Source organism: Dipodomys spectabilis, unplaced genomic scaffold, assembly GCF_019054845.1.
Source record: "Dipodomys spectabilis isolate Male_0828 unplaced genomic scaffold, ASM1905484v1 ptg000096l, whole genome shotgun sequence".
Classification (NCBI taxonomy): domain Eukaryota; kingdom Metazoa; phylum Chordata; class Mammalia; order Rodentia; family Heteromyidae; genus Dipodomys; species Dipodomys spectabilis.
In genome coordinates, this window is record NW_024870773.1 from 22144353 (window position 1) to 22171736 (window position 27384).

The window sequence follows — 27384 nt, forward strand, 5'->3', positions numbered from 1 at the left end:
CTCCTAATACACTGCTGGTGGGAATGTCTGCTGTGGTTCAATCACTCTGGAAAGCAGCACAGAGGGTCCTCAGAACAATTAAACACAGAACTACCCCACAACCCAGCAATTCCCCTCCTGGACATGTCCCCAAAAGGTCACAAACCAGGATACAGTAAAGCCAACTGCTGGTTCTGTCTAAGGGTGCTCACTCCACTCCTAGACTTGGGGGGGTGGGGGTCCTGGCTGTGCATCTGGCCTTTTCTTCCTACAGATCGGTTCTCAGAAAAGTAAAAGAAACTCTGGCAAGAAGAGGAGTTGGTAAACTAGGTGCAACTGTTCCAGGAAGTGAAATGAATCTCCTCCTCCCTCCCTTCCCTGTCCCGTCCCTCCCTCTGAGCGGTTTCTTGGGGTGGAAAAGTGTCCGCTGGATCGAGGCCAAGGCCGAGCGGCGGCCGCACGGCAGCTGGGCGCGCCGGGGCCGGGACCGCGCGTCCGCCCCGGGGACCCGGCTCTCCACCGCGGGGACACCTGGGCTGTCACCCAGCAGGGCCGCCCGGGAGGAGGCTCCGCTCGCTGCCTGGAGCTCAGGGAGGAGTGCCCCGCGGGCTCGCCACGGCCGTGCGCAGAGCAGCTGTCCCGGGGCCCCTGCGGCGGCGGCGGGGTTGGGGGAGGCCGGGGCGGGGGAGGCCGGGGCGTGGGGCTCCTCCACGGCCGGGTGGGGACGTGGGGTCACCGAGCTGTCACCTTGCAGCCCTCGGGGTAAAGCAAAAGCGAAAGCGAACGCGCCAGGCTGGAGGGCGGCGGCCCCCGCGGCTGCGCCCCGGCCCGGGGTGGGGGTAGGGGGTGACACGGAGCGCGTGCGGGCCGGGGCGTCCCGACGGGACCCGGCGGGACCCGAGGCCATGGGGCCGCCACGGCGCCGGCGCGGTGCGGTCCACGCCTTCCTCGCGCTGCCGCCGCCGCCGCCGCTTCTGCTGCTGCTGCTGCTCTGGCCGCTGGGGACACCCGGTAGGGAGCGGCGTGCGCCCAGGCTGGGTTAGAGCCTGGGGGGAGAGGGGGGTCGGGGCGCCGATCGGGGCGGCCCCAGGCGCCCCATCCAACTGGCGACGACCCAGGAGTCGGGCACCGGTGGAAGGCAGTGCGCACCCGCTCCGAGCGGGGGAGGGGGGGCGGGGGCGCGGCGCCCGGCGGGAGGCGCACGTGGAGAAGGCGGCGGCTTAGAGTGCCGCCGTCCGCCGCCCCGCGCCGGCCCCGCAGCCTCACCGCCGCGCTGGGGATCCGGGTCTGAATCGCCGCGCGCCCTGACCGAGGGGTGGGGATGGAGGGGTGCGGGGTGCTCTCCCTAGATTCTCAGGCCGGAGACACAAGGACGTGCGGGGCGACTTGCATACTTTACCCTAGACTGTCGGGGAGCTGGGCTGGTGAGGAGCCTCCTGGAAGCCCGAGCTCCGGAGGAAAGCGGAGGGCGCGGAGGAGTGGCGGTGATCTTTTGGGGTTTCAGACCACCTGGGGGCGCGGAGATGGAACCTCGGCGGGGGAGGATGGGATGCGTGGCCCAGGGCTTTCGTCGGGGGAGCTGTGGACGGGAGGAGCGGGGAGCCACGGGGGTGGCGGAGCTCCTGTCCCAGCGCCATCGTCGGTGGCACGGTCTGGCCCAGGGCGCACACCTGTTATGCCGCCGGCTCCTCACCAGGCTGAGATCCGGCAGAAGAGGCCGTGAGACCCTTCGATCTCCAGTGGAGTTGTGCTGCCGTGGGTAAGGCGCCAGCCCTGGGGGGAAAAGTTAAGGGATGGTGTCCAGGCGCTAAGTTCAAACCTAGTACACACACACAGACACACACACACACACACACACAGACACACACACACACACAGACACACACACACACAGAGGAGTCAGTATCTGGTTCAAGTTATGCCTGCTCTTTCTCTCTCCCACTCTGAGATAATGCACCTGATTTGGGGGCGTCCATGGATACCCACGAGAGATGCCAGTGCTCTGGGTTTTGAAGCATCCGGTCCATTTGGTCTCTCCTCCCCCCGCCCCCAAGGGGTTGCTGAGAATCTGTCCACTGCACACACGTGGCTGTCTGTCTTGCCTGAACCTCACCGCTTAGCGGAGGTCAGAGGAAGTTTCATTTTCCTGAAACTTCCATCACCCTCGGCTTTCCCCTCATCGCCGACCAGCCGAGTTATATTCCTAACCTGCTGATTTCCTCCCAGCTGGCTAGCCAGGAATCATTCCACAGATGCCCAACATAGCCAGCAGCCAGCCGGGCAGCTCCCTGGCATGCGGTTGGAAGTGAACCAGCGAAGAGCAAATATCTACCTGGAAGTCACAGAAGCGCGACCTGGGGCGGTCTCTGCTCTCCACCCACCACTCTGCCCTTCCACTGGACAAAGGGGTTGTTGCCATCCGTAGCTCCTGTTTGTTAAAAAAAAAGAAAAACAGCCTGAGGCATAATTGACAAAGTGAATATATTTAGGCTATACATGCTGACAGTTATAGAGGTTAAAAGGCACTTGCTCACCCAAACCAAGACGGGAAGCATCCATCACTAGCTAAGAGTTCTCTTTCCTCACAAAATCCACCCCTCTCCCCACACCCCAACTGCCTACTCTGCCCCCCCAGGTAACTCCTTATCTGTTTTCTGTTAACATTCATTCTGAGCACTTTCTAGAATTGTACATAGTGGGATAATAGAGTAAGTTTGGCTTTTTCCACTCCATAATTCTTCTGAGAATGTATTTGACTTTGTAACTTGTATCGGTAGTTCACTCCTGTCCCCCTGTGTTGGTACACTGAGGCTATTCCCAGGACTCAGGAGACAGAAGTAAGAGAATATCCAATTCAGGCCCAGCCAGGGGTATGTCAGGAGAGCCTGTCTCCTAGACGCACAAAAACAACACAAGGTCTTTCTCTTCTATTACTGAGTTGCTTTCATTCCACGCCTCATACTCAGTGTCTATCCATGTGTAGATAGACAGAATTATTGGTTTCACAGTTTGCTCTTTATGTGTAAAGCAGCTTTCAACATTCACATGCAGATTTTTATCTTATTTATTTTATTTTTTTGCTGGTCCTGGGATTTGAACTCAGGACCTGGGAGCTGTCCTTGAGCCTCTTTGTGTTCAAAGGCTAACTCTCTTAACACTTGAGCCACAGCGCCACTCCCAGCTCTTTCTGAGTGGTTTGTTGGAGATAAGAGTTGCATGGACTTTCCTTCTCCAGAGGTTGGCTTCCAATTGCAATCCTCAGACCCCAGCCTCCTGAGTTGCTAGGATTACAAGCATGAGCCAGCGACACCTGGCTCACATACAGATGTTTATGAGGATATATTGCTTTTATTTCTCTTTGGTAGAGAATGGCTAGGAAAGGCATGTCTGGGCAGTAGATACATGTTTACCCTTTTAAGAAACAACCACATGGGAGAATTTTGGTTCCTCCACACACATATTGGCATTTGCATGATATCTTTTTTATTTATTCTGATAGGTATGTGATAGTCTCTCATAGTTTTGATCTACTTTTTTTATCCTGGTAACTCCTTTCATAGTAACTTTTATTTTTTTAAGTATTTTTATTGTTATTATAAAGATGTTATACCAGAGGGGTTATAATTACACGAGTCAGGTAAAGAGTACATTTCTTTTTTTTTTTTTTTTTGGGTCGGGTCGTGGGGCCTGAACTCTGGGCCTGGGCGCTGTCTCTCAGCTCTTCAGCTCAAGGCTAGCGCTCTACCACTTGAGCCACAGTGCCACTTCCCGCTTTTTTCTTATGTGGTGCTGAGGAATCGAATCCAGGGCTGCAGGCATGCAAGGCAAGCCCTCTACCACTGAGCCACCTTCCCAGCCCCAAGAGTACATTTCTTTTTGGACAATGTTACCCCTTCCCTGCATAATAAATCAACTTAAAGGAGAAAAGATTAGCCAGGTGTCAGTGTCTTTTGCCTGTAATCATAACTACACAGGGGCCTGAGAACTGAGGATTGAGGTTCTGAGCCAGCCCAGACAGTTAAGTCTGTGAAACTGTGACCTCCAATTAACTATAGAAAAAGATGGAAGTGGAGCTGTGGCTCAAGTGGTGGAGCGCTAAAAAGTTTGAGGCCCTAACTTCAGGCCCCAGGCCTGGGGTGTGTGCATGTATGCGTGCACACATGCACACACACACACACATACGTGAAACCAGGAGGAAGTAATTATTTTGAGTCACACTCTCAGAGGTTTTCATCCATCATTGCTTGGCTCTGTTTCTGGATCAGTGATGAATTAGAACATCAAAATGGAAGGACAAGATGAAGCAGAGAGTAAGGGAGGGCTGTAAGGACAAAGAGTTCCCTTCAAGAACACGTCTCCAGAGACCTACTTCCTCTAACTGGGCTCCGCCTCCTACTTTCTACCACCTCCTGAAAATGCCATCAGATTTGAATCTATCAGTGTTAATTAATCAATGATGTCAGAGCTTCGTCATCCAGTTATTTCCCATAAGCCTCACCTCTGACTTGGCTTTCGGGACCGAGCCTTCAACATAGGAGTTTCTGAGTGGTATTTCCTATCTAATTCATAAGAACTAATGACACTGATTATTTTTGCATGTGCTTCCTGGCTATGTATATATCGTCTTTGGTGAAATGTCTGTTCAGACTTTTTACCCTGAGCTTTAAGATTTTTTAAAAAACATGTTATGGATATAAAGCTTTTATTGGATATACAATTCTCATGTTTTCTCAGACTCTGTAGCTTATTTTTTTTCATTCGCTTGACAGTGTCTTATAGCCAAGGACTGGTGACTCACACCTGTCATGCTAGCTACTCAGGAGGCTGAGATCTGAGGATGGCAGTTCAAAGCCAGCCAGGGCAGGAAAGCCTGTGAGCCTTTTGTCTGTAACTAACCACCAAAAAACCAGAAGGGGAGCTTTGGCTAAAGTGATAGAGCACTAGCCTTAAGCATATAAAGCTCAAGGACAGCACCTAGGCTCTAAGCTGAAGCTGCAGAACTGGAACAAAAAATAAATATAAATATAACAAAACAGTGTCTTGGGAAGAGCAAAAGTGTTTAAGTTGTGATGAAACCTTTTTGATAAATCACTTTTGCCAAGTTTATTTTGTTAAATAGCTTGCACCTATATGAACAAATGTATACAATTCCACAGGGCATATTCTAGCAATCAAAGTAGTGTCACCTTTCTGAGATGGTTGGTGTGGTTAGAATGCTTTCTTCTTGAGTCTGTTCTGGGAGTCCCTGGAGGGTTCTGTGCAAGGGACCATTACTGGACTACTTAGTAAAAAGGCTGCTCTTGTAAGAGTGTAGAAAACGGGTTTGGGCATGGTGGCACATGCCTGCAATCCCAGCTATGCCGAAGGTATGATAAGTAGGAGGATCAAAGTCCTAGGCCAGCCTTGGAGTGGGGGGCAGGAAGGAGAAAAGAAGATGAGACCCTATCTGAAAAATAAAGCAAATATCGTTCACATAAGGCCCTGAGTTCAAACCCCGAAACCACTAAAGCAAATCAAAGAAGGAATGCAGAGAACAAACTACAAGTCAGGAAAGCCTAGAAGCTGACAACAAAAGCAGAGACTTTTGCAATCCTTTTAACGACCAAATCCTGAAGCAAGACCCTGTCCCTGGAGCAGGTGGCCCTAATGGTGTGGGGTGTTCCTTCCCTTTTATTTTCCCTCCAACCTGTGGTTACTCAACCTTCCACGCCTCCAAAAGTCACCACTTTGAATAATGATCGACTCATGGGAACCAGTTCCCAGGATGGTGAAGGAAGCCTCATCAAAGAGAATGAGAAAAAGAAAAAAGTTGAGTTTTGGTCAATGGACCAATATATTTAGGATGTCCAAAGGAGGTGTGTTGAATTGGCTGGCATTTCAGTTAGGAAATAAGAAAGGAAAATGGGTTTCTGGGAGCCCAGAGGGCTTGACACTTCTTACCAGGCTTCGAAGGCTTCTGTGCAGCTCAGGACACCTGCTATGTTGCGGTCATTTGAATAGTAAAGTGGAAGGGAATGCTGAGATGGATTCTGACTGGAGCTAAAGCATGGGAATGGCATGCTGACAACTTTGAACCCTGTGTGTAAGAAGAGGCCTGGGATCCTTGCCCAGGTTAAGATTGTAAACCAACTTAATCACATGGCCTGATTCATAGGTTCAGGGAAGTAGAAAGAGGTGTGGCCTTACATTGCTGCAGATATGTTTTTATCTGGCTATTCAAGAGGCTTGAAAAATCCCAGAACCTGAAGTGAGCTCCATTTTCTGTTACTTCACCTATTCCAATATTTGTACTTGTAAAAGTAACTTCAAAAAGCACAAGAGGAGCCAGGTGCCAGTGGCTCATGCCTGTAATCCTAGCTAATCAGGAGGCTGAGATCTGAGGATTGAGGTTCAAAGCCAGCCAGGGCAAGAAAGCCCATGAGACTCTTATCTCCAATGAACCACCAGAAATCCAGAAGTGGCACTGTAGCTCAAGTGGTAGAGTTGCTAGCCTTGAGCTGAAGAGCTGAGGGACAGTGCCCAAGCCCAGAGTTTACAGAGCCAGGCTTCGACCTGAGCACCATGTTGAAGGAATTGTAGACAGTATTGGGACTTGCTTACGTTGCAGATCTAATGAACAGAGTTCCAGAGAATAGATAAATACTATCATTTACGTATCAAAAGATGTGATTGTGGCTTGTAGAAATGAGAAGTTACAGCTACAGTTCAGCTAGATTATCTCTAAGATTATTTTAGAGATAATCTAGCTTTGTCAAGCAAGTAACCAGCCACCACAAAGCTATTTCACTTAGTTTGTACTTGATATGTGTATACACTCAAATGCTAACTATTCCTAGGTTTATCCATTTTATTATTATTTTATTAGCTGTTTATTTTTATTTTAGTATTATGCTTATCTTAGTTAAACAGAATGTTGGGAATTTCATTGTGGTTTATGTTTCTTTGGGGATTATTATCCTTTCTCAGCAAAAACAGAAAACAAAAAAAAGTAATAAAACAAGGTAGATACTGCCAAACCTTCCCAGTACAAAAGCATAGCACAATCAGGTGCTTAAAGCAAAATATTAGCAATGGGTTGTAGAAAAGTATAAAGTGGGTAAAAAGCAAAATTTATGACAAAAATATAAATCTTAGAAAGAGAAATTGAAATATATAGTTTAAAATCTTTATGCTATATGTGTGACATGGTGTAATATTACCTGGAGGTCAACTCTGATAACTATAGACTACAAAGCAAACTCTGAAAAAATACAACAATGATTTCTATTTAGTGATATAAAAAGGAAGTTAAAAAAGAGTCATAAAATACACTCAAATAATTAATCATGATCATCTCCATTAAAAAGGCTATGGAATTTGTAAAAATGATATTAGAAGAAATAATTCAACCAATTGGGTAAATATTATATTAAAATGCCAGCACATAAACTTAAAAAAAAAACAGCACAAGAATAAAAATCAGGGGCTGGGAAGGTGGCTCAGTGGTAGAGCGCTTGCCTTGCATGCATGAGGCCCTGGGTTCGATTCCTCAGCACCACATAAGCAAAAAGAAAAAAGCTGGAAGTGGCGCTGTGGCTCAAGTGATAGAGTGCTAGCCTTGAGCTGAAGAGCTGAGGGACAGTGCCCAGGCCCAGAGTTCAGGCCCCATAACTGGACCAAAAAAAAGAAAAAAAGAATAAAAATCAACATGCATCAGATCAGCAACACACAATAGGAAATAGAAAATATTACCATTTGCACTGGCATGTAAAAATATTAAATAATAAGGCAGGCATGGTTGTACACACCTGTCATCCCAGCGATTCTAAAGGAAGAGATAGGAAATGAACCGTTGGAAGCTAGCCCAAGCAAAGTTAGTAAGACTCTAGTAATAATAATAATAATAGTAAAAGAGCTTGGGGCATGCCTTGAGTGGTAGAACCCATAGCCTAGCATATATGTAAGGCTCTGGGTTTAACTCCTAGAATGTGAAAAGAAGGAAGGGAGGAAGAAAAAACAAAAGAGAGGAGGGGAGGGAGGAAGTGGGTAGAGAGAGAAAGAAAGGGAGGAAGGAAGGAATCAAATACTTAGGAAGGAAAGAACAAAGGAAGGAAGGAAGGGAGGGAGGAAGGAAGGAAGGAAGAAGGAAGGAAGGAAGGAATTAAATGCTTAGCAGCACATCTAACCAAAGATAAATAAAACTGATACACGGAAATCACAAAGGCTTCATTCAAGAGAGAGACTATGGTTTCAACATGTGGGTTTCTTTTTTTAATTTCACATAACTAAATCAGTTCCTCCCTGTATTGACTTACAGATGCAGTTCAATTCTAATCGAACTCACTAGGCTTTAAAAAAGAAATGCTATAAGGATTATATAATTCAATTTAAAAAAAATAGGTGAAGCATGCACACTCCACTTTGAAAATACTGAACCAAGAGTTACACACTCTGGTTTTGAGACAGTGTGAAGCTTCAAGAATCAGAACAGCAGAAGACAAAGATGCCTTTCTTAAAAGGCATCATAGCATTGGTGCCAAGATAAACCAGCAGATCAATGGAAGGGTGGGGTAGAATGGCCAGTGCACACAGGCAATGCAGGTACTTGGTGCTGGCTCAGGGATCTGCACAATCGTGGAATGGGGAGTCTACACCCTGGTGACAGCACATGCGAGAGGTGGGCTGTTGCAGAGGGAAGAAGCAAATTAACAAAGCTCTGCCATGAGACCCAGGCGTCCAAGTGCTCCTTGAGTCCAAAGCTGGTCTAGGACAACAGAAAACCTCCTTGTCCCATTCTGTAAGCAAGCACAAAGTGACAAGTCCAGTGGCCTGTGGCCCAGGGTGTATGGAGAGATCTCTGGGTGGATGCTAGGCACACAGAAGACAGAAGATGAGGATGGAGCAGGCACATTGAGAAAAATCCTTTGGTACTGCCTACCTGAAGCTCTAGATAGCACTAGAGGAATCTGAAGCCAGGGTACGTGGTGGTAACCATAGTAACAGCAAAATCCCAATGCAGCTCAATAACTGGCTGTCAGTCTAGTAGAAGATGGGCCCATCCCCAACACACTGGGGAATGGTGATGCCAATGGGCAACAAATGTTAAACTGCAAATGGACAGAGAATACCTCCTCTGGCATTGGGGTGGAGGAGAATGGTCTGAGGTTTGAGACCCTTCTCAACTCTCTGTGTCATTAAAGAGATTTGCAGATGCCTCATCTAAGTGGAAGGATCCCTGTTATAAGGTCCTTCAGGAGTGATGCCTAGCATGCATGAAGCCCTGGGTGCCATTCCTCAGCACCACATAAACAGAAAAGGCTGGAAGTGACACTGTGGCTCAAATGGTAGAGTGCCAGCCTTGAACAAAAGCAGTTCAGGAACAGTGCCCAGGCCCTGGGTTCAAGCCCTAGGACTGGCAAAAGAAAAACACATTTCAGAAGCAAGAATAGAGGTAAAGTTCAAGGAATTCTAACCAAGATGAATTGGCGAGGTTTGGAAATTCTTTTTGTATGTACAGAGCTTTTGGCGTTACTTCTTTGGTGAATCACCCATTATAGTCCTGACTCACTAACCCACTAGGGTCTTTATCTTTGTATTTACTTTATTAGAGCTGTTTATATACTAAGAATCTGAATTTTTGACATTTGTTGCAAAGGTCTTTGGTTTCATTGTCTCATTTTGTTTCACTTAATCTTTCCTTTCACTGTTTATTTTTTTTGCTTTGTGTTGATGTTTTGTTATATGATAACACTTTGCTATAGTGACAAGGGAAGTTGTATCCACCTCAGGTTATTACTCAACCAGAAAACACTCTCTTTTTCCTAATCAACCATCCACTCATTGAAAGACAGAACTAGGGGCTGGGAAGGTAGCTCAGTGGTAGAGTGCTTGACTTGCATGCATGAGGCCCTGGGTTCGATTCCTCAGCACCACACAAGCAGAAAAAGCCACAAGTGGCACTGTGGCTCAAGTGGTAGAGCGCTAGCCTTGAGCTGAAGAGCTGAGGGACAGTGCCCAGGCCCAGAGTTCAGGCCCCATAAAAAAAGAAAGATGGAACTGCTCTATAGCCTTCTCCCTCGGGAAGTCCCTGGGGATTCCTGTTAAACTATGTGGCAATCTTAGTTTTTTGTTACTAAAAGAGGAGAAATTTTTCCTGGAGAAAGGTTGGCCCTGACCAATTTAGCTAAAGTTAAGGAGGGAAATGCTGAGAGATGAATAGCTTCTGTTTACAAAACGTCAGTAGTAAATTCTCTGTCGGGGTGGGGGGTGGGGTGGGGGTGGGTACGTGTGCCAGTCCTAGGGCTTGAACTCAGAGCCTGGGTGTGTGTCCCTGAGCTAGTCTGTTCAGGGTGGCCCTCTACCACTTGAGCCAGCCCCACTTCCTGATTTTTGCTGATTAAATAAAGAGGCTCACAGACTTTCCTGCTTGGGGTTGTTCTGAACTACGACATTCAGATTTCAGTCTAGGATTATAGGATAGCTAGGAATTCGAGGCATAGCTAGGATTACAGGCATAAGCCTGGCTTTCCAATAGTAAACTCTTGAACAATTTTGTGCAATTAAGTATTCAGTTGTGTGGGAAAAGCAAAGGCAAAGGCGGGTGGAAAGCTGGGTGAACACATGAGGCTCGAGCACGGGGGACAATGAGGGCTGCAGCAAGGGGCTGGCCTAGAACATGAACGTGGGCCGGGAGAAGGACAGAACAGAAGGACCCAGGCGAGAGTGGGAGAGCAGATGGAGTGATGCTATCACAAAACGATGAAAGGGCCCCATGTAGGTGATTTATGCAATCACAGGACGGAAGAGATGGAGGGAGTGAGGAAGGGAGGAAGGGAAGCCCAAGGCCTTCGGCAGCCTCTGTCAAGATTCATCACGTCCCAGTCTTCCAGTAGTCTAGCCTGTGCACAATTATGTGTAAAAGGATGCATCCTGCCCCACTGGTATCATGAGACTGAGGTTTCTTCCTTCCGCTTTCCTGTTCTCTCTGACCCATGGATACACAAAGCCCCCACCAGCCTGGTTCTGACCATCTCATGTTCAGTTTCTTTAGTGTCTGATCAACAGTGACAAGATGAAGACGGTGATGATGATCCCTCGCATGTCACAGTCATAAAGTACATTTCATACTCCTAGGCCCTGGCACTTCCCAGCATCCTTGTGAATTGCTGTACAAGTTCACACTCAAGGAGATTAAAATCTGGAGAGATAAAGAGACAACCAGGAACCAGAGGCTCACGCCTGTTATCCTAGCTTCTCAGGAGGCTACTCAGATGGCAGTTCAAAGCCATCCCAGGCAGTGTGAGACTCTTATCTCCAGTTAACCACCAGAAAACCAGAAGTGGTGCTGTGGCTCAAAGTGGTAGAGCACTAGCCTTGAGCAAAAAGAGCTCAGGGACAGAACCCAGGCCCTGAGTTCAAGCTCAGTGGCCAACAACAAAACAAAACAAAACAAAAAATATCTGGTCAATTAAAATCCAGTCTTTGTCTATCCTTTCCCCCTTGGTAACCTTATGTTTCTCTTACTCTCTGGGGTCATCGATCTGATTGTCTAGCCACAGATGATGTGAAAACACCCAAAGAAGTCCAAAGGTCCAAGGTTGATTCCAGCTCTCTCAGATGGAGGAATATTTTATCACAGAGCAAGCTTAGTGTTTTCATGAGACTCTCTTTTCTGATAGTCTGCCAAACAGTTGTAGAGTTGAGCCCAGTGATTTTTTTATAGCCATTCCTCCCTACCTTACTCCCATTTCTCTATCCCTAAGTATTTCCCCGATGAGTAAGTAACATGCAGCAAAGCAGCATGGGTAGAGATTTAAGACTTCGATAGCAAGGAACTAAACACATGGTCCTGCTAAACTAAGCACACATACATTCACAGTATATGTGTGCTGCAGGGTAGGGGGTGGTATTTTGAAGAATACAGTGGAAGAATTAAAGTCACTTACAGATATTAGAAGACAGGCATGGTGACATATGCCTGTAATTCTCCCTACTCCAGTAGTGATTAGGAACTGGGCACTAGTGGCTCACACCTGTAATCCTAGCTGCTCAGGAGGCTCAGATCTGAGGATCGCAGTTTAAAGCCAGCCTGGGCAAGAAAGTCCCAGACACTCTTACCTCCAATAAAACACTAAAAACCCAAAGTGGAGCTGGGGTCTAAGTGCTAGAGTGCTAGTAGTAAGCACCAAAGCTCAGGGACAGTGCCCAGGCCCTGAGTTCAGGCCACAACACTGAAAGTAAAAGGAGGAGGAAAATCCTCAGAGATTGATTTCTTAGTCAAATTTCTAGTTGTATAACATGCTACCTGAGACTGGAGGATTTATAAAGAATAGAGGTTTATTCATCTCATGATTCCCACTGGGAAGTTTAAGTTCACAGCACCAGCGTCTGCTCAGTACCTCAGAGGGGCTTGTGCAGCACCAGAGCATGGCAGGCCCCATATAGTGGTACAGAGCAAGTTGCTAGCTTCCATGTCTTCCTCTCCTTATAAAGCCACTGGCACTACCTTAGAGACCCCACTCTGATGAAGTTAATTAGTCCTGATTACCTCCCATAGGCCCCACCTCCAAATGCCATCAATGCCTGACTTTGAGGATTAAGTTTTCCACACACAAGCACTTTAGCAGGTCCTTCCACCGCTCATTATGTGTTGTTTCTTTTTTTTGGGGGGGGGGGTCCAGTCGTGGGGCGTGAACTCTGGGCCTGGGCACTGTCCCTCAGCTCTTCAGCTCAAGGCTAGTGCTCTACCGCTTGAGCCACAGCGCCACTTCTGGCTTTTTTTCTTTTTGCTTATGTGGTGCTGGGGAATCGAACCCAGGGCCTCAGGCATGCAAGGCAAGCGCTCTACCACTGAGCCACCTTCCCAGCCCCTCATTATGTGGTTTTTATTTGTTTACTTCGTTGTTCAGATTTAAACTCAAAACTTACACTAAAGAAGCAACAATCACATCAAGACTTTCTGGATATTCCTTACCCAGACTCACTAACTGTTTAGATTTTGCTCCACGTTTGTTTGTATTAACTATTCCCCCTCCCTATCCAAACCTATTTATTATGTAATATATACATGAATCCTCTTCAAAACCAGTTTCAAGGAAGCTGGGGACCTCACGCCTTTCCTGATCATCTCCTTCAGTGGACATTTCCTCAGGACAGAGTTGTTCTTCAGAAAGGGACCCTGCCACGTGAACCCAGCACACTGCAGGACCATTCCCCTTAGTGCTATACCATTGCCTAGTATCTGCTCCACATTCCCATTCCATCAACCCTGCCATAGTCAAACCATCTTCCTCCAGCAGGGGGATCCCTGGACATGGTTTCATTTACTCAGGGATGACACCTGGCTCCTACAGATCATCCACCAGAGAAGCAGAGAAAATAACACTGCTGCTGAGCTCTGCCCACACTGAGAACAGCATGGACACACTCGAGAGGAAAATCTGCAGATGAGAGGCAGACGTTATCTATCCAGGAGCTAGGGAACTTACTTTTCATTGTAAAAAAGAAAAAAAATTGTTGGACTCACACATTGGCAGTGAATCTGTCCCTGTTTCGATACAGTTTGGGTTATCACTGCTTGCGATGTTAGGCAGACCTGTCTGAACAGACAGGGGAGCTGTGGGGGAAGAGCAGGACCATACTTGTGAAAGGCACAGGGAACAGCAAAGGCTGATGTGGAAATGGGAAGAGAGTTAGAGGGGCAGGCAGACCTTTGAAGATTCTTTGAGCTTTCAGCATTTGTTCTAAGAGCACCAGGCAGCCAGGGAAAGCTAAAAACGGTCATTTGATGCTGGGGATTGGACTCAGAGCCTTGTGCCTACTAGCCAAGTGATCTACTCATGAACTCCATCCCTGGCCCAACACTGAAGTTAGCAAGTTTGCATTCCTAGAGATGATGCCGGCTGCCTTGTGGAAATGACCAAAAGCTCGGGGGAAAGTATTCAAGGTGACAGATCTGAACTATCACTATCAGCAAATAATAATAATAATAATAAACAAGCAATAAATAATATCCAAGCTTGCCATAGACAAGCTGGTTTGGTCCAGTGGGGACAGAGCTGGACCTATTGTAGAGATATCGAGGGCTTGGAGATTGATGGGAAATGGAGGAAGGGAGAGAGGGGGTTCATTCCTGACTCCCCAGTACCTGTGTTGGGTGGCTGGCATGGAAGTTAAGCTCCTGGCTGGCATGGAAGTTAAGTTAAGAGGCTGAGTTCCCTTCCTGATCACCTTCCACATGCCTGGAGCCTGGAGTTTGGCTGAAGGAGCCCCGGGGCTAGGCTTCCTTCTGGCTCCAGTGTAATTTACCGTTGCCGCATGGTTCCCTGGAGAGCCATCTTGACAAGCTGAGATCTCACCGGTCCTCTCTCACATACTCTGCAGGCGTCATGTGCCCAAGCCCCATGTCTGTGGAACACGCAGACATCAACATCAAGAGTTACCATGTGAGCTCCAGGGAGAGGTATGTTTGCAACTCTGGTTTCAAGCGGAAAGCCGGCACGTCGAGCCTGATCGAGTGCGTGTTTAATGAGACCACCAACACGGCCCAGTGGACAATGCCCAGCCTGAGATGCATCCGTAAGTAGCTGCTCACTGCCCCGGTCCCCACCCTTCCTGCCCAGCCGAGACTCAGTATACCACTGGGACACTATCAGCCATACCTCCTGAGATGGAGATCCGTGGGCACTGTGCTTAGGCAGTTCTCCAGTTCAAATCCTGGCTCTGCCGTGTATCACCTCACAGTTCTGGGTAAAGTCCCTAACCTGTCTGAACTCAAATTGAACATCCAGCAAATGAACAAGATGACAACACTGTGAGATGTTAAGAGCCTTAAGAAGAGACTGGTAAATATTAACTATTACGGTGGCCATGCTTGTTTAGAGATCAGGGCAGTAAAAGGATTGATTGGCTCCCACAAGGGTGTGTGCTCAGACTAGCTTCCCAGACAGCTCTTCCAACTTCTCACAAGGCTGCAAACTGAAGGGAAGTAGAAATCTGCCTTGTCCATTGGTGCCCAACATGGGGCCAGGGGGAGGGGAGTAGCTGGAAATGAACACAAATCCAAGTTCCTCTTGACTTAGTCACACGGGTCTAGCAGCCAGCCAGCTTTCAAGAGGAAGGATAAGAAAGATGGCAAAAATCTTCTTTCCTGAATCACTTATAACTGGATAACCATCCTAGGAAAAGCCTAATAACTTTGGAGAAGCCATTTGGTGCTCTTCCCAAGAATATGAAGCTCAGTTCTACTTCCTTCTTCCTCCTTTAGAAAAAAAAAAATGATTCACCTCTGGTCTTCCAAGACACTTCTGATTTAGCAAGTCTTCATGGCTAGAAGCTAGATCTGTTTTCACTGAACATTTGCAAAGACGCTCCCCTTCTCTAGAGGCCAGGAGCCTGGAGGCGGCCATTGTACAACAACATCCTTCTGCTTGGAACTCTGGGGAAAGCCAGGTTTTCTCAGGGATGTGTAATGTGAGATTAATCCTCTAGATTCTTCCTTCCTGGAGGGCAGAGAACAGGGGTTCTGCCAGGAATCAGTGTGTTGGGGGATCAGACTTCCCCCACCACCCCTTGGCTTTGAGTACAGCTCAAAGGAAAAGCCCAGAAAGGCAACACTAACCATGAATGTGGAAACTGCAAGTGGAAAATCAGGACTTTTTTCTTCACTTTGGGGAAAGTTACCTTTTCTCAAAGTTCCACATCTTACGGTAAATGAATCCAGGAAAGACAACAGCTGCACATTCTGAACAGGGAGGGGTGGCAGAAAAGAAGAATCTAGAATCCTAAGATTTGTGGTGGTAGTTAAGTTGAACTCAAGGCTTTGCTCTTTCTAAGCAGGTGTTCCAGTTATTTTTTGAATGGAATCTTATGTTTATTCCTGGGCTTGCCCAGACTGAAATCCTACTATTTACCCCTCTCTTACTCTTACCTAGAGTGAACTACCTTGCCTGGATATCGGTTGAGAGGGGGTCTCAGTGGCTTTTTGTCAAATCTGGTTTCAAACTGTAATCTTTCCAATCTCTATCTCCCAAGTAGCTGAGATTACAGATGTGAGCTACATAGCCAACTCGGGTCAGAATTTCAGAACCTCCAGCCTGAAGGAATCTTTAGGTTTCATTTGTTCCAAATGACTGATGCCCTGACCTTTTTAACCACTAGCAACTATTTACACTGTTGCTCCAAATTTTCTATGTATCAAAAGATTCCCAAACAATGGAATCTATTATCACTTATTTTCCCATGAATAGCCAAAATTATAAAACTGGGCTCATATCATTGGCCTCATTCCAGCCAAAAAGAGGAAATTTGATGCTCAACTTATGCAATCTTCTCAGAAATGCTAGGGAAAAAAATGCCTTGGCATTTGGGTTAGGAAGCACAGTTTATTCTTGTGATTTTTTAACCTGCCCTCAGATACCAGTGATCTCCATTGTTAATGTGCATGTCACTTTAAAAAAAAATTACTTTCAGATCTAAAGCCACTCCAGTTTTCACCCCTTAGGATTCTAAACACCAGGTGGTTATCTTCTTTCTAGGAGACCCCTCCCTGACTCACCAAAGGCTAGTACCACCATCCACAGTAGTGACTACAAAGGTGACCCCACACCCAGAGAGCCCTTCCCGCCCTGGACAAGGTAGGACATTTCAGATCCCACCCTCTCACCCCCCCTCCTCAGATGTGCAAACCACTGTGTGCACTCTACTGCAAACAGCCAAGAGAGCAAACTTCCCATCACCCTTGAGAATATGCATTAATTGACACCCAGGTTGCATATGCATGCACACTTCGCAGTAGGTTAGAATCCTCTTTGACTAGGTCAGGCCAAATTGAATTGTTGCCATTTTTTTTTGCCAAGAACTGGGGAAAGTCTGAGATGTGATTTCACTTGACTGCTTCAATGTCACTGTCTCACCTGGGAGAGACAAAGAGCTTTCGCGCACCGTGAGCAATAGGAGCATCGATATTTGTATCTACCATTTGTTGCCCAGGCAACAGGGATGGGCCTATGAGTGTTTTCTAACTGGCAGCAGCTGTGTCTGCTCTTTGCTTCAGAAGGGAGTGGTCTCAGTCTTCCAAGACATTCACAGCGTATACATCCTTGAGAACACTGTCTGCAGAGAGAGCCACACAAGGCTCCTTGTTGGCAAAATGTAGAGCACCATGGCGGATCGGTGAAGAGTTCTTCTCCCCACCCCCCCACCCCCACTTCTCATGAGCAAGTGAACATCACTGCTGTTCTTGAAGCAAGGCATGAAGTTCCATATTTCTGCTGAGTCTTAGGCAATCTTCCAGCTCAATGTCCTTAGCCTTTTTCTTGATGTTAAGGAAAATTGAACCTATAATCCTATAATATTAGCTACTCAGGAGACTGGGATTTGAAGATGGTAGCTTAAAGCCAGCCCAGGCAGGAGAGTCTTATGAGACTCTTAGCTTGAATTAGGCAGAAGTGGAGGTATGGCTGGAGTGGTAGAGCACCATCCTTGAGAGAAAAAGCTAAAGGAGAATAACTCAGACCTAGGCCCTGAGTCAGAGAGGGTGGGAGGGAGAGAAAGAAAAGAGAGGGAAGGAAGGAAGGGGGGAAGGAAGGAAGGAAGGAAGGAAGGAAGGAAGGAAGGAAGGAAGGAAGGAAGGAAGGAAGGAAGGAGGGAAGGAGGGAAGGAGAGAAGGAGAGAAGGAGGGAAGGAGGGAAGGAAGGTTGGCTTGAGAGCTTGTATGCTGAATGTCTTGGGGTATTTGTCCCAAATCATTGGTTAGATTTCCACTTCCAAGGTCAAACTTTGCAGTCACCATACAGAAGAGGAGCCATTAACCCAGGCTGGCGGGGCCTGCGCACTGGGCGTGAGTGTTCCGCAGGCTGTATCTGCTGGGTTGCTTGGAGTGGTGGCAGCTGGCTGCAAGGTAGTGATGAAGGACTGAAGTCTAAGGCCTTCTCACAGCACGCAGGGCTGGGAAGGCCAGGGTGCAGAGCCACCACGGAGAGCACAGGCAACGGAACGCAGAGGGGCTTGTCTTACCAGATGCTTTGCTCCAGGGCTTCGCTTCCCAATTCCATATTCATCACATGAAAGACCCATTTTTTTTCATGAAGACAATGGCGGGCAGGTGTGGGGCACACAGCAGCTTTCAGTTGTGGGGAGAGGGTATCTGCCAGTGAAGGACAAGGAAACGAGGAACCTGAAGTCCAGGCAGCCTCTGCTCCTGAGGATGGAGTTAAATCGGGATAGTTTTCCTCGGATATAGCTCAAGGAGTTCAGACAGGCTGAGTCTCAGACTTCCTTTTATTTCAACAATGTGACAACATGTAAAATATAGGCAAGCATGGTAGTACATGCCTGTAATTCCAGCATTTGGAAGGCTGAGGTAGGAGGATTGTGAAGGCCAGCCTGGCCTACTCAGACCTTCTCCCACCTTACCCCCAAAAAAGAAGGAAGGAAGGAAAGAAGGAAGGAAGGAAGAAATGGAAAGGAAGGGAAGGGAAGAAAAGAGTTGGGAAGGGAAGAGAAGGAAAGAGAAGGGGAAAGAAAGGAAACAAAGGGGAAGAAAGGGAAGGGAAGAAAGGAAATTATCTTTGGCAAATAAGCCTCCACTTGTTTGTAGAGCCAAATTTTAAGTGTATCCTTCCCCAGGAAATAGCTAGATCTTCCCAAAGCAACACCAATAATTCTTTTTCCTTCTTATTTTGTCAGTCGTGGGGCTTGAATTCTGGGCCTGGGTGCAGTCTCTCAGCGCTTCAGCTCAAGTCTAGCTCTGTACCACTTGAGCCACAGCACCACTTCCAACTTTTTCTGCTTATGTGGTGCTGAGGAATTGAACCAGGGCCTCATGCATGCAAGGAAAGAACTCTTACCACTGAGCCACCTTTCCAGCCCAACCAATGATTCTTTATATGCACTTTGATGCAAAAAATGGTGCCACAGCCAGTTCCGTGGCTCAGTGGACGGTGGTGCCACTGGCTTAACACACAGGCCACTGGGAGCCGGCTGGCCAGGGAGGGCTGGCACATGGATTGTGAGGTCCAGCTCGAGCCAGTCTGAATCTTTATCTTCTGTCTTGGAATTTCTTACAGAACCAACCACATCATGGCCCAAGTCAGGCACTTCTGTAGCCATGGATACAGCCATGGTACCCAGCTCCCCACTCACCCCATCCCAGACGCCTTCCCCAGGAACCAGAGGGCTAGGCAGCTACGAGTCTTCCCCGGCCCCATCTCAGACCACAGCCAAGGCCTCAGAGCTCCTGCCCTCCACCCCCCATGGGACACCAGGTTAGCCCCCCCAGCTTCGCAGGAAGAGAGGACTACTGCTCCCCGCATGCTGCTTCTGACACTTGGGTTGAGAGCTGGTGCCAGGGACCCCCGTACTTTGGTGCCATCTAATCCATTGTCAAGACTAACCAAGACATATTCCTGCTCCCACCAGCTCTAGCTTCGTTGCCCTGGGCCAGAGGGCATGGCTGACCATGCCAGCCGCCTCAGGCATGTGCCCCAGCTACACCGATTAACCCACATGGCCTGGCCCGTGCTAGGACTTAACTGTGCTCTCCCACTGGGGGAGGGTAGAAGGGGTGCTCTGCAGTCCAGAGCCATGCTCTGGGAGATGTTGAGAAGCCCTGGGCCATCTGGCTCTCTTTGAAGGCCTGGCCAGGTCTTAGGTGTGGCCCAGCACCCCCGTGACTTACCCTGCTTGTTCGGTGCTATGCTCAAGTCTGGTTGTGCCAGCTGTGTATCTAAGGATCTGAGATGGCAGCCAAGCCGTCCATTATTTGTCCGGCCTCATGAGAAGCTTCTGCAGTCCTGACTGTGTGCTCTCCTCTCTCCTCCGCAGGTGTCCATCCACACAGCCGCACATCGGCCACTGGTGAGTACTTTTCCTTGTCCAGGATGCTGATGGGCAGAGAGAATTGTAGGTGCAGCCTGTAGAGTAGGCCCTGGTCCCATTCACACCAGCATGACCCCTCCTCCCTCCCTGCAGTGCCCCCAGCAGATAAGAAGGTGCATAATGCGTAACACTCAGTGGATGGAATTCTTCATTTGATTAGGACCATTTATCCTCACACAGAATGGTGCAGTCAGTCAGTGCATCACAAGAGTGTCCTTGTACGTAGTTCAGCTTTTCACAGGCGTGCATAGTTTAAACTCCATTCAGGTGCTGCTAACCTGATTGTGTGCGCGTGCGTGCGTGCGTGCGTGCGTGCGTGCGTGCGTGCGTGCGTGTGTGTGTGTGTGTGTGTGTGTGTCCCACTCACCCATTCTTGGCTCTTTGCTGGTTAACTGGAGATAAAGAGTCTCTGGGCTTTTCTGTCTGGGTTTTGAATCGACCTTCAGTCTCCCAAATAGCTAGGGATTACAGGCATGAGCCACTGGCACTAGGCGTGCTTTCTTAAATGAGTAGAATATCCCATCTATGTAAAGACGAGGCTTTTGTTTCTGTTTTTGGCAGCACTGGAGATTGAACCCAGGACCCTGTGTTTGCTAGGCCCTGCCACTTGAGTCACACCCCAAGCTGTGCAAGCAATTAGAAAAAAAAAGGCTCTCTGGGGATTATTTTTATTGAAAGACTAGTGTGTAATGTCCAGGATGTGGGGACAAAAATATGTTCATGATTTAGAAGGAGAACAGTATCCAAATTGATTATTTTTTGCCTTAGTCACATCCCAAATTAATCTTTCCACAGTATTTTGCATTTTTTTAATTTCTGTTTTTCATTTTGATACTATTTTGCACGTGGCATAGAACTCCAGTTATGAAAGGATGTACAGTAAAAAGTCCCTCTGCCCACTCAAATGTCCTTGAAGAATGCAGGTAGATTTTTTGCAGATCCTTCCAGATAGGCTGTGTAAAAAGAGAACACTGAGAGAAGATGCTGACAGCCAAGCAACTTGCCCTCATTTAATAGCACAGCTTGGAGGTTCTCCATATCAGTACATAAACCTGCCTATTCTCTTTTAGCAGCTACATACTATACCACTCATGGACCTGCCCACATTCTACATTGCCAGTCTACTCTTTGGACTTATGACTGCTTACATTCTTTATTAATTAAAAGCTCGCCAACCTAGGAATGTCTGCAGGATTAAATCCTGCAGTGAAATTCTCTACAAAGATCCTCAAAGTATTTGATTCTAGGCTATAATCTGTCATCTCATTTTTTTCTAGTTTGTGGATGAGATATAAAAAAAATTTACTGGATAAAATATGAAACTTCTCTTTTAACACCTGTAATCAGGTAAATATTAATTGAGTGCGGGAGATATGGCTCAAGTGGTTAGGTGACAGCCTTGTAAGTGTAAGACACTGAGTTCAAACCCTGGTATCACACAACAAACAAACAAAACATAAAAATACCATAGCTTAACGTCCAAATGGACAAAAATAGTTCTATATAAAGAGTTCTGGAAACACAGCATTATTTAAAAATCAAAACAAAACAGCAATTTAAGGCCAGGTACCTGAGTTCTAGAGGATTGCAATATGAAGCTAGTCCTGGGTAGGGTTGTGGATAGGAGAAAAGAGTCTATCTCCAGTTAATCAGCAAAAAACTAGACCGTAGGCCTGGTTTAGAGTATGGTAGAGTCCCACTAGTCATGATCAAGAAGTTCTAGTAAAAGGCCCTGAGTCCTATTACTGGGGGGATGTGGGGGGGGGAAGCTCAATGTCATTTTTTTTTCTTTTTTCTTTTTCTCTTTTTTCCGGTTCTAGGCTTGGACTCTAGCATGAGCTTTATGCTCAAAGCTAGTGCTCTACCACTTGAGCCACAGCTCCACTCCCAGCCTTTTCTGTAGCTTATTAGAGATAAGAGTCTCACAGACTTTCCTGCCCTTAATGGCTTTGAACCATGATCCTCAGATCTCAGCCTCCTGAGTAGCTAGGATTACAGGCTTGAGCCATGGGTGCCCAGCTTCAATGTCAGTTTAAACAGACTCCAATTTATAGAATTTTAAGGGTTAAACTCAAACAATTATTTATTGAGTAAGCCAAACCCAACAAGGATTTTTGTGTCTGTTCTTTGCAGTGTAGTATTGAGCCCAGGGTCTTGGGCATCCTAGGCTAGTCTTATTACTGAGCCACATCCCCAGCCTTGACCCCCAACACTTACTACACGCCTAGGTTGGGGGGGGGGGTAGAAAAAGAGAGGGAGAGGGAGAGGGAGAGAGAGGACAGAGAGACAGAGAGAGATGAGAGACAGAGACAGAGACAGAGAGGGAGGGAGGGAGGGGGAGAGAATAATGAATCAATGCTCTGAGCTCTACAGCGCCTCCTCTAGTGCAGACACGGGCACTACGCTAACAGTGACAGCAGTACTTCCACCAGGACTGACCTGGTTTATCAGGAAGCTGCTAAGGAAGGACTGGTCCCTCTATAGTCACTTGATCTCCATCTACGCTGAATACTGGCCCTGAGAGCCTACTTCTTTCACCATCTTAGATTCCATCAGCACTTGAGGCCTGAAGCCAGGGCAAGGAAAAGGGATGGGCGCTGGCCCCTGTGGCCTCCAGTACAATAATCAGCTTTCCCCCCCTTCCTTTTCCTCTCCTCTTCACCAACTCCTTCTCTTCCTTTCTCCTGAATCCATACCCTCTAGAAAACACCATAAGGTGGAGAGTTTGGCAGGTGATTTGTTAATGTATTGGACTAGTGCCCCTGGTTTGTTTTCTTGTTAACCTTGCCTGGAGGTTATTGGAGAAGAGGCTCAGGGTGAGGATTGAAGGCACTGAATTCAAGTTGCTTTCTGACATCCTTGGCCTCAGAGCCCTTCTCTCTCTCTTGAGTTTGACTCTGCAGTTTTTAGTCTTATTGAAAAAGAAACAGGAAGAAGCATCATGAAAGCAGAACTACAGTTCAAACCAACCTGCCTTTTCCAATAAATCACTCCTCAAACAGTAAATGTATGCCAAACATACTAGCCAATGTGGAGGCACAGTTTACTCTAGAATGCAATGCCTCTGAATAAAAAATCATTTGCTTCTTTTCCAGTCATCCTGATAATCAGTATTAAATCAGAACTCAAGAAACATCTTTCACTAATGTCTCATGGCTTGTTATTTCTTTTCTATCAACCTCACTAGGCTTATTTTGTTTACATAGGTTTTGGTTTCATTTCTACAATTTTTATGGGTTTATTTCTCACTGTAAAAATATGAGAGAAAAAAATTGAAATAGGCTGGTAATTGATGGGTCATGCCTGTAATCCTAGCTACTCAGGAGGTTGAGATCTGAGGATTGTGTTCAAAGCCAACCTAGACAGTCCATGAGAGTCTTATATGAAAACTACTCAGAAAAAGCCTGAAGTGGCACTGTGGCTCCAAGTTAGAGCACTAGCCTTGAGCAAAGAGAAGCTCAGGGACAGCTCTCAGGCCCTGAGTTCAAGCCCCAGCACTGGCAAAAACAAAACAAAACAAAACAAAAAGACACAAACCTGAAATATTTTAAAACAAAAATGAGGATTTTATGTTATTGTATAATTACATGACACATCAATGCACTATATATCTCTTGAGATTTTTCTGTGTACATAGTTGTGGCTTAGAAACTACTTTTTTCCCCTTCAATGAGCTTTTTTCATTCAAAATATTATAGACATCTCTTCATGTTAATATATGTACCTTCATGTCATTATTTTGTTTTTGGTGGTACTGGGGTTTTAACTCAGTACCACCAAAAAGATAAAAAATAGGTTCCAGCAACTCATGCTTGAAATCCTAGCTATGTAGGCAACTGAGAGCTGAAGATCAAATGTCAAAGCCAGCCCAGGCAGACAAACCCAAGAGACTTATCTCCACTGAACCAGAAAAAAAAAAGCCAAAAATGGAGGTCTGGCTTAAGGGGTAGAGCATGAAGTTTGAGCAAAAAAAGTTAATCAAGAGTTCAAGGCCCTGAGTTCAAGCCCCAGTATTTGGCACACAACAAAAATAGAGATAAAAATATAAATAAGAAATGACAATAGAAATGGATGGAAAATGGTACTAAATGCTATTGTCCCCAAATCTGTAGCATTAAGAAAAAAGGGGACAGTCAGAAAGGGGACAGTGAGGAAGATCAAGCTGACGTGTCCCTTATTTCCCACCCCCATCCTCCCCTCATTCATCCAGTTTTCACCTGGGGCCTCCCTCCTGACTTACTCCCAGTACCGAGGGTCACCCTGAGCTATTTGTCCAAGGACAGGGAGCAGGGATGTGGGACAGCAGGCATGGGAGCAGTCTGAATTGGCAATGTTGGCAGCAAAAATCACGTGGTTTGCCCAGATGTGGAAGAGATCCAACTAAAGCATGCTGGACTTCTTTGTGAGGATGCACATTGCCTACAAGTGACTGATCCTTGGCAATGAGCGAATGTACTCTCCACACCCGTGGTTGCAGCTCAGTTCTGTTCTTTTCCAGTCGCCATCTCCACATCCGTCACCCTGACTTGTGGAGTGTGTGTGCTGCTTGTCATGGTGTGGTGCATCAGATCAAGGTGAGTGGCACGGCAGGATCTGGTCTTCTGTCCCACCAGAAATGGGCCCTGCAGGACAGAGCCAGTCTTTGCTTCCCATGGTTCTCAGAGCACAAGCCCGAAATGGGACAACCGGATCCAGGCCAACAATACTGGAAGTCTGTCTACCAGAAGCTCTGGAATCGTTTCTTCTATGTATTCACAAATACATTCTCAAATATGTTCCTGACGTGTGCGTGCCCTTATTTATGGCAACCTTAATTTTTCATTCCTAATCACTGAAATTCTGACGTTTGTGCCATGCCACCTCCGACATTTCAGTGTTTTTTCCTCAAATCTTGAGGCTTTTTTTAAAAATCATTTTCATTGTCTAAAATGGCATATTGGCCTTTGTCTTTTCATCACGTAAGTTGATGTAGTGGCTCTGGATCCTTCCTTCACACTATTCTCTGGATGGATATCAGAGTTCTTGCAGCTTAACTTGAAGTCACTGGTAATAAATATTGTAGCAATATAAAACTTAAGACTGAGCCTGATTTTCACTCCATGTCTAATATAACCCACTTGGTGCTTCACATACTTGTTATATTGCTGTAATCACACCTCTCAGGAGGCGGAGGCAGGAAGATCTTGAACTTGAGGCCAGCATGGACTCCATAATGGGTCTGAGACCATTCTGGACAAACAAAAAATAGACAAACAAAAACAAAAGCCCAGGCATGTAGCCCAAGCTCGTAATCCTAGCTACTTGGGGGACTGTGATTCTGGGCCAGCCAAGCCTAAAAGTTTACGGGACTGTCTTAAACAACGGTTGGGACAGTGGCATGCACCTGTCATCCCAGCATCAAAGGGAAGCACACATGAGAGGATCACAATCCAGGCTAGCACAGGTATAAGGCAATCTTGAAATGAACCAACAGGACTGGCTGAGTGGCTCAAGTGGTAGAGAGCCTGTCGCAAGCATAAGGCCCTTCATTCAAACCCAAGCACCATCCCAAACATAAAACATATATACATATATAAAGGTAAATATACAGAGTGAGGGAAGGGGTGACCTTGCCCAAAAGAAATATACCTCTGATCATCACCTTTATTTTTTAAATTTTTTAAAAGATAAATATATTTGTGTATGAATGTAGATTGACTTTCAGGCAGTCCTCTCCTCTAGTCAAAACCTCTGAATTATCTCCTTTGCAGGCGAACATCCCAGCCACCTGCTACTGAAATGGAACCCATGGAAGTGATGCCAATGGCTGCGGACACTGGCCACAGTGGGGCATGGGAGCCTACCCGCAGGACTTCTGAGATGTGAAGCCAGCCCAGCTACATCTGGAGAGAAGGCACCCAGCTCTGCTTTCAATTAAGAGCACCTGAAAGATACCCACGGGGCTAAGAGCCAGGGAAACACCCACCAGTGCAATCAGGTCCCTGGTGTCATCTTACCTCCTGCAGAAGCTCACAGATGACACTGCCAGCTCATCAGGCCTTGGTTTCCCAAAGTTTGAGCGGCTGAAGTTCTCCTAGGAGAGGCTGGGGGCTTCCAGGAAGGCCTGGGACTTCACTCTGACAGTGACCCAGGATCGCTTATCCATATCTCTGCACTTTACAGATAATGGGAATGTACTTGAGGCCCCCGGTGAATTTCAGGGCTCTTCCTGGCATGGGAAATGTCAACCAGGAAGACATCCAGTAGCTCTTGAGATCCTAGAAACTCTGGCAGGTATCAAAAAGAAGCTGAGAAAGGCAGAAGAGTAATGGGCCAGCGAATCCTCCTGAGTGAAGGATTCAGAAGCAAATTGAACTCGGTGATGTTTTGTGTATATATATATTTATTTTTATACTTCCTTGTCTGTCATATCTACCTGTAGCATATGGTTTGTACAAGTGCCTTGTGTAAATAAAATATTTCCAATACCAAAAAAATTACACCATAGAAAAATGTTTCAAAACGAAAAAAGAAGGGAATGCAGAGTCAAAAATGGTTGAGTTCATGGGGCTGGGAAGGTGGCTCAGTGGTAGAGTGCTTGCCTTGCAAGCCTGAGGCCCTGGGTTTGATTCGTCAGCACCATATAGGCAAAAAGAAAAAAGCTGGAAGTGGCGCTGTGGCTCAAGTGGTAGAGCTCTAGCCTTGAGCTGAAGAGCTGAGGGACAGCGCCCAGGCCCAGAGTTCAGGCCCCACGACTGGACCCAAAAAAAAAAAAAAAAAAGGTTGAGTTGGTTTTCTTTGTCCGAAGATCTCTTGCCTAGAGATGGCACAGATTAGGGAATTTCCATGTGAGAAGTAATTTGATCTAATCAAAACTATGGCAAATTTGGATCCAGATATACACAGCATATACATTCTCTCTTTCCTGTGTTCTCTTTTTCTTTCTTTGCTGTGTATGACATTTGTTTCTAAAATCATATGCCAAATCCTACTTCCTTATGTTATAAAAAGAAAGAAAATTCTGAACCAGAGAAGTTGACCTTCCTAAAGTCATACAAATCAATTAATGTCAGAGTTTGAACAGAACCAGGCATGGGGTGGGGTTTGAGAGCAGTTGTCCTGATTGTAAACCAATTATAACCCTCCATTCCAGAGCTAGAGCATTTGGGAGGTGGAACATGGACATAGTACCTGATTCCCATGCTCCCTGGGCGGCCACAGTGCCCTTTCTCACTGACATCTGCTAGTCAAGTCATCAAAATCAAAAGCAGCCTTTCCACACAGCTGCTTGCGCTTCTTTACTGTATGGTGGTCTTGTGTTATTAACTCCTCCCCAGGTTACTGAAACACAGTAGAAACTTCCAGGCCCCTTTAAGGCTAGTCCAGAAACGAACACATACAACTTTTGCTGCAGTTCTATTGGTCCAAGAAGATTCAAGGATAGGGTAAGAATAAGAGGGAGGGACAGCATCCATGAAGTGGTTGTAGGTGTCTGGGCCTCCATTCTCCCTCCAGCAGATCTGGGTGTTAAGGCTGCTCCCAGCTGTCCTTCGAACCTTCTTCCCACCT

At 46.8% G+C, this 27384-nt stretch overlaps 1 protein-coding gene across 3 annotated transcripts; it reads left to right on the plus strand.

Annotated features, from left to right (window-relative positions):
• Window positions 1–900: 900 nt before the first annotated feature.
• Window positions 901–26310, plus strand: Il15ra (interleukin 15 receptor subunit alpha). Of its 3 annotated transcripts, XM_042686122.1 has the most exons (7): window positions 901–990; window positions 14341–14535; window positions 16494–16592; window positions 19026–19223; window positions 19783–19815; window positions 24335–24410; window positions 25587–26310. In XM_042686122.1, exons 2-7 carry the CDS (start codon window positions 14346–14348, stop codon window positions 25699–25701), a joined length of 711 nt encoding a protein of 236 aa, XP_042542056.1. In that variant the 5' UTR covers window positions 901–990; window positions 14341–14345; the 3' UTR covers window positions 25702–26310. The 3 variants fall into 3 exon arrangements, with proteins under 3 accessions (XP_042542056.1, XP_042542057.1, XP_042542055.1); XM_042686123.1 differs by lacking the exon at window positions 16494–16592; XM_042686121.1 differs by lacking the exon at window positions 19026–19223 and having other exon boundaries at window positions 943–990.
• Window positions 26311–27384: the final 1074 nt, after the last annotated feature.

Coding starts and splice junctions, on each gene's coding strand:
- Il15ra (XM_042686122.1), top strand. CDS start 14,346: ATGTGCCCAAGCCCCATGTCTGTGGAACACGCAGACATCAACATCAAG. Junction 19,224..19,782: donor CACCCCCCATGGGACACCAG/GTTAGCCCCCCC, acceptor TCTCCTCCGCAG/GTGTCCATCCACACAGCCGC. Junction 24,411..25,586: donor GTGTGGTGCATCAGATCAAG/GTGAGTGGCACG, acceptor TCTCCTTTGCAG/GCGAACATCCCAGCCACCTG.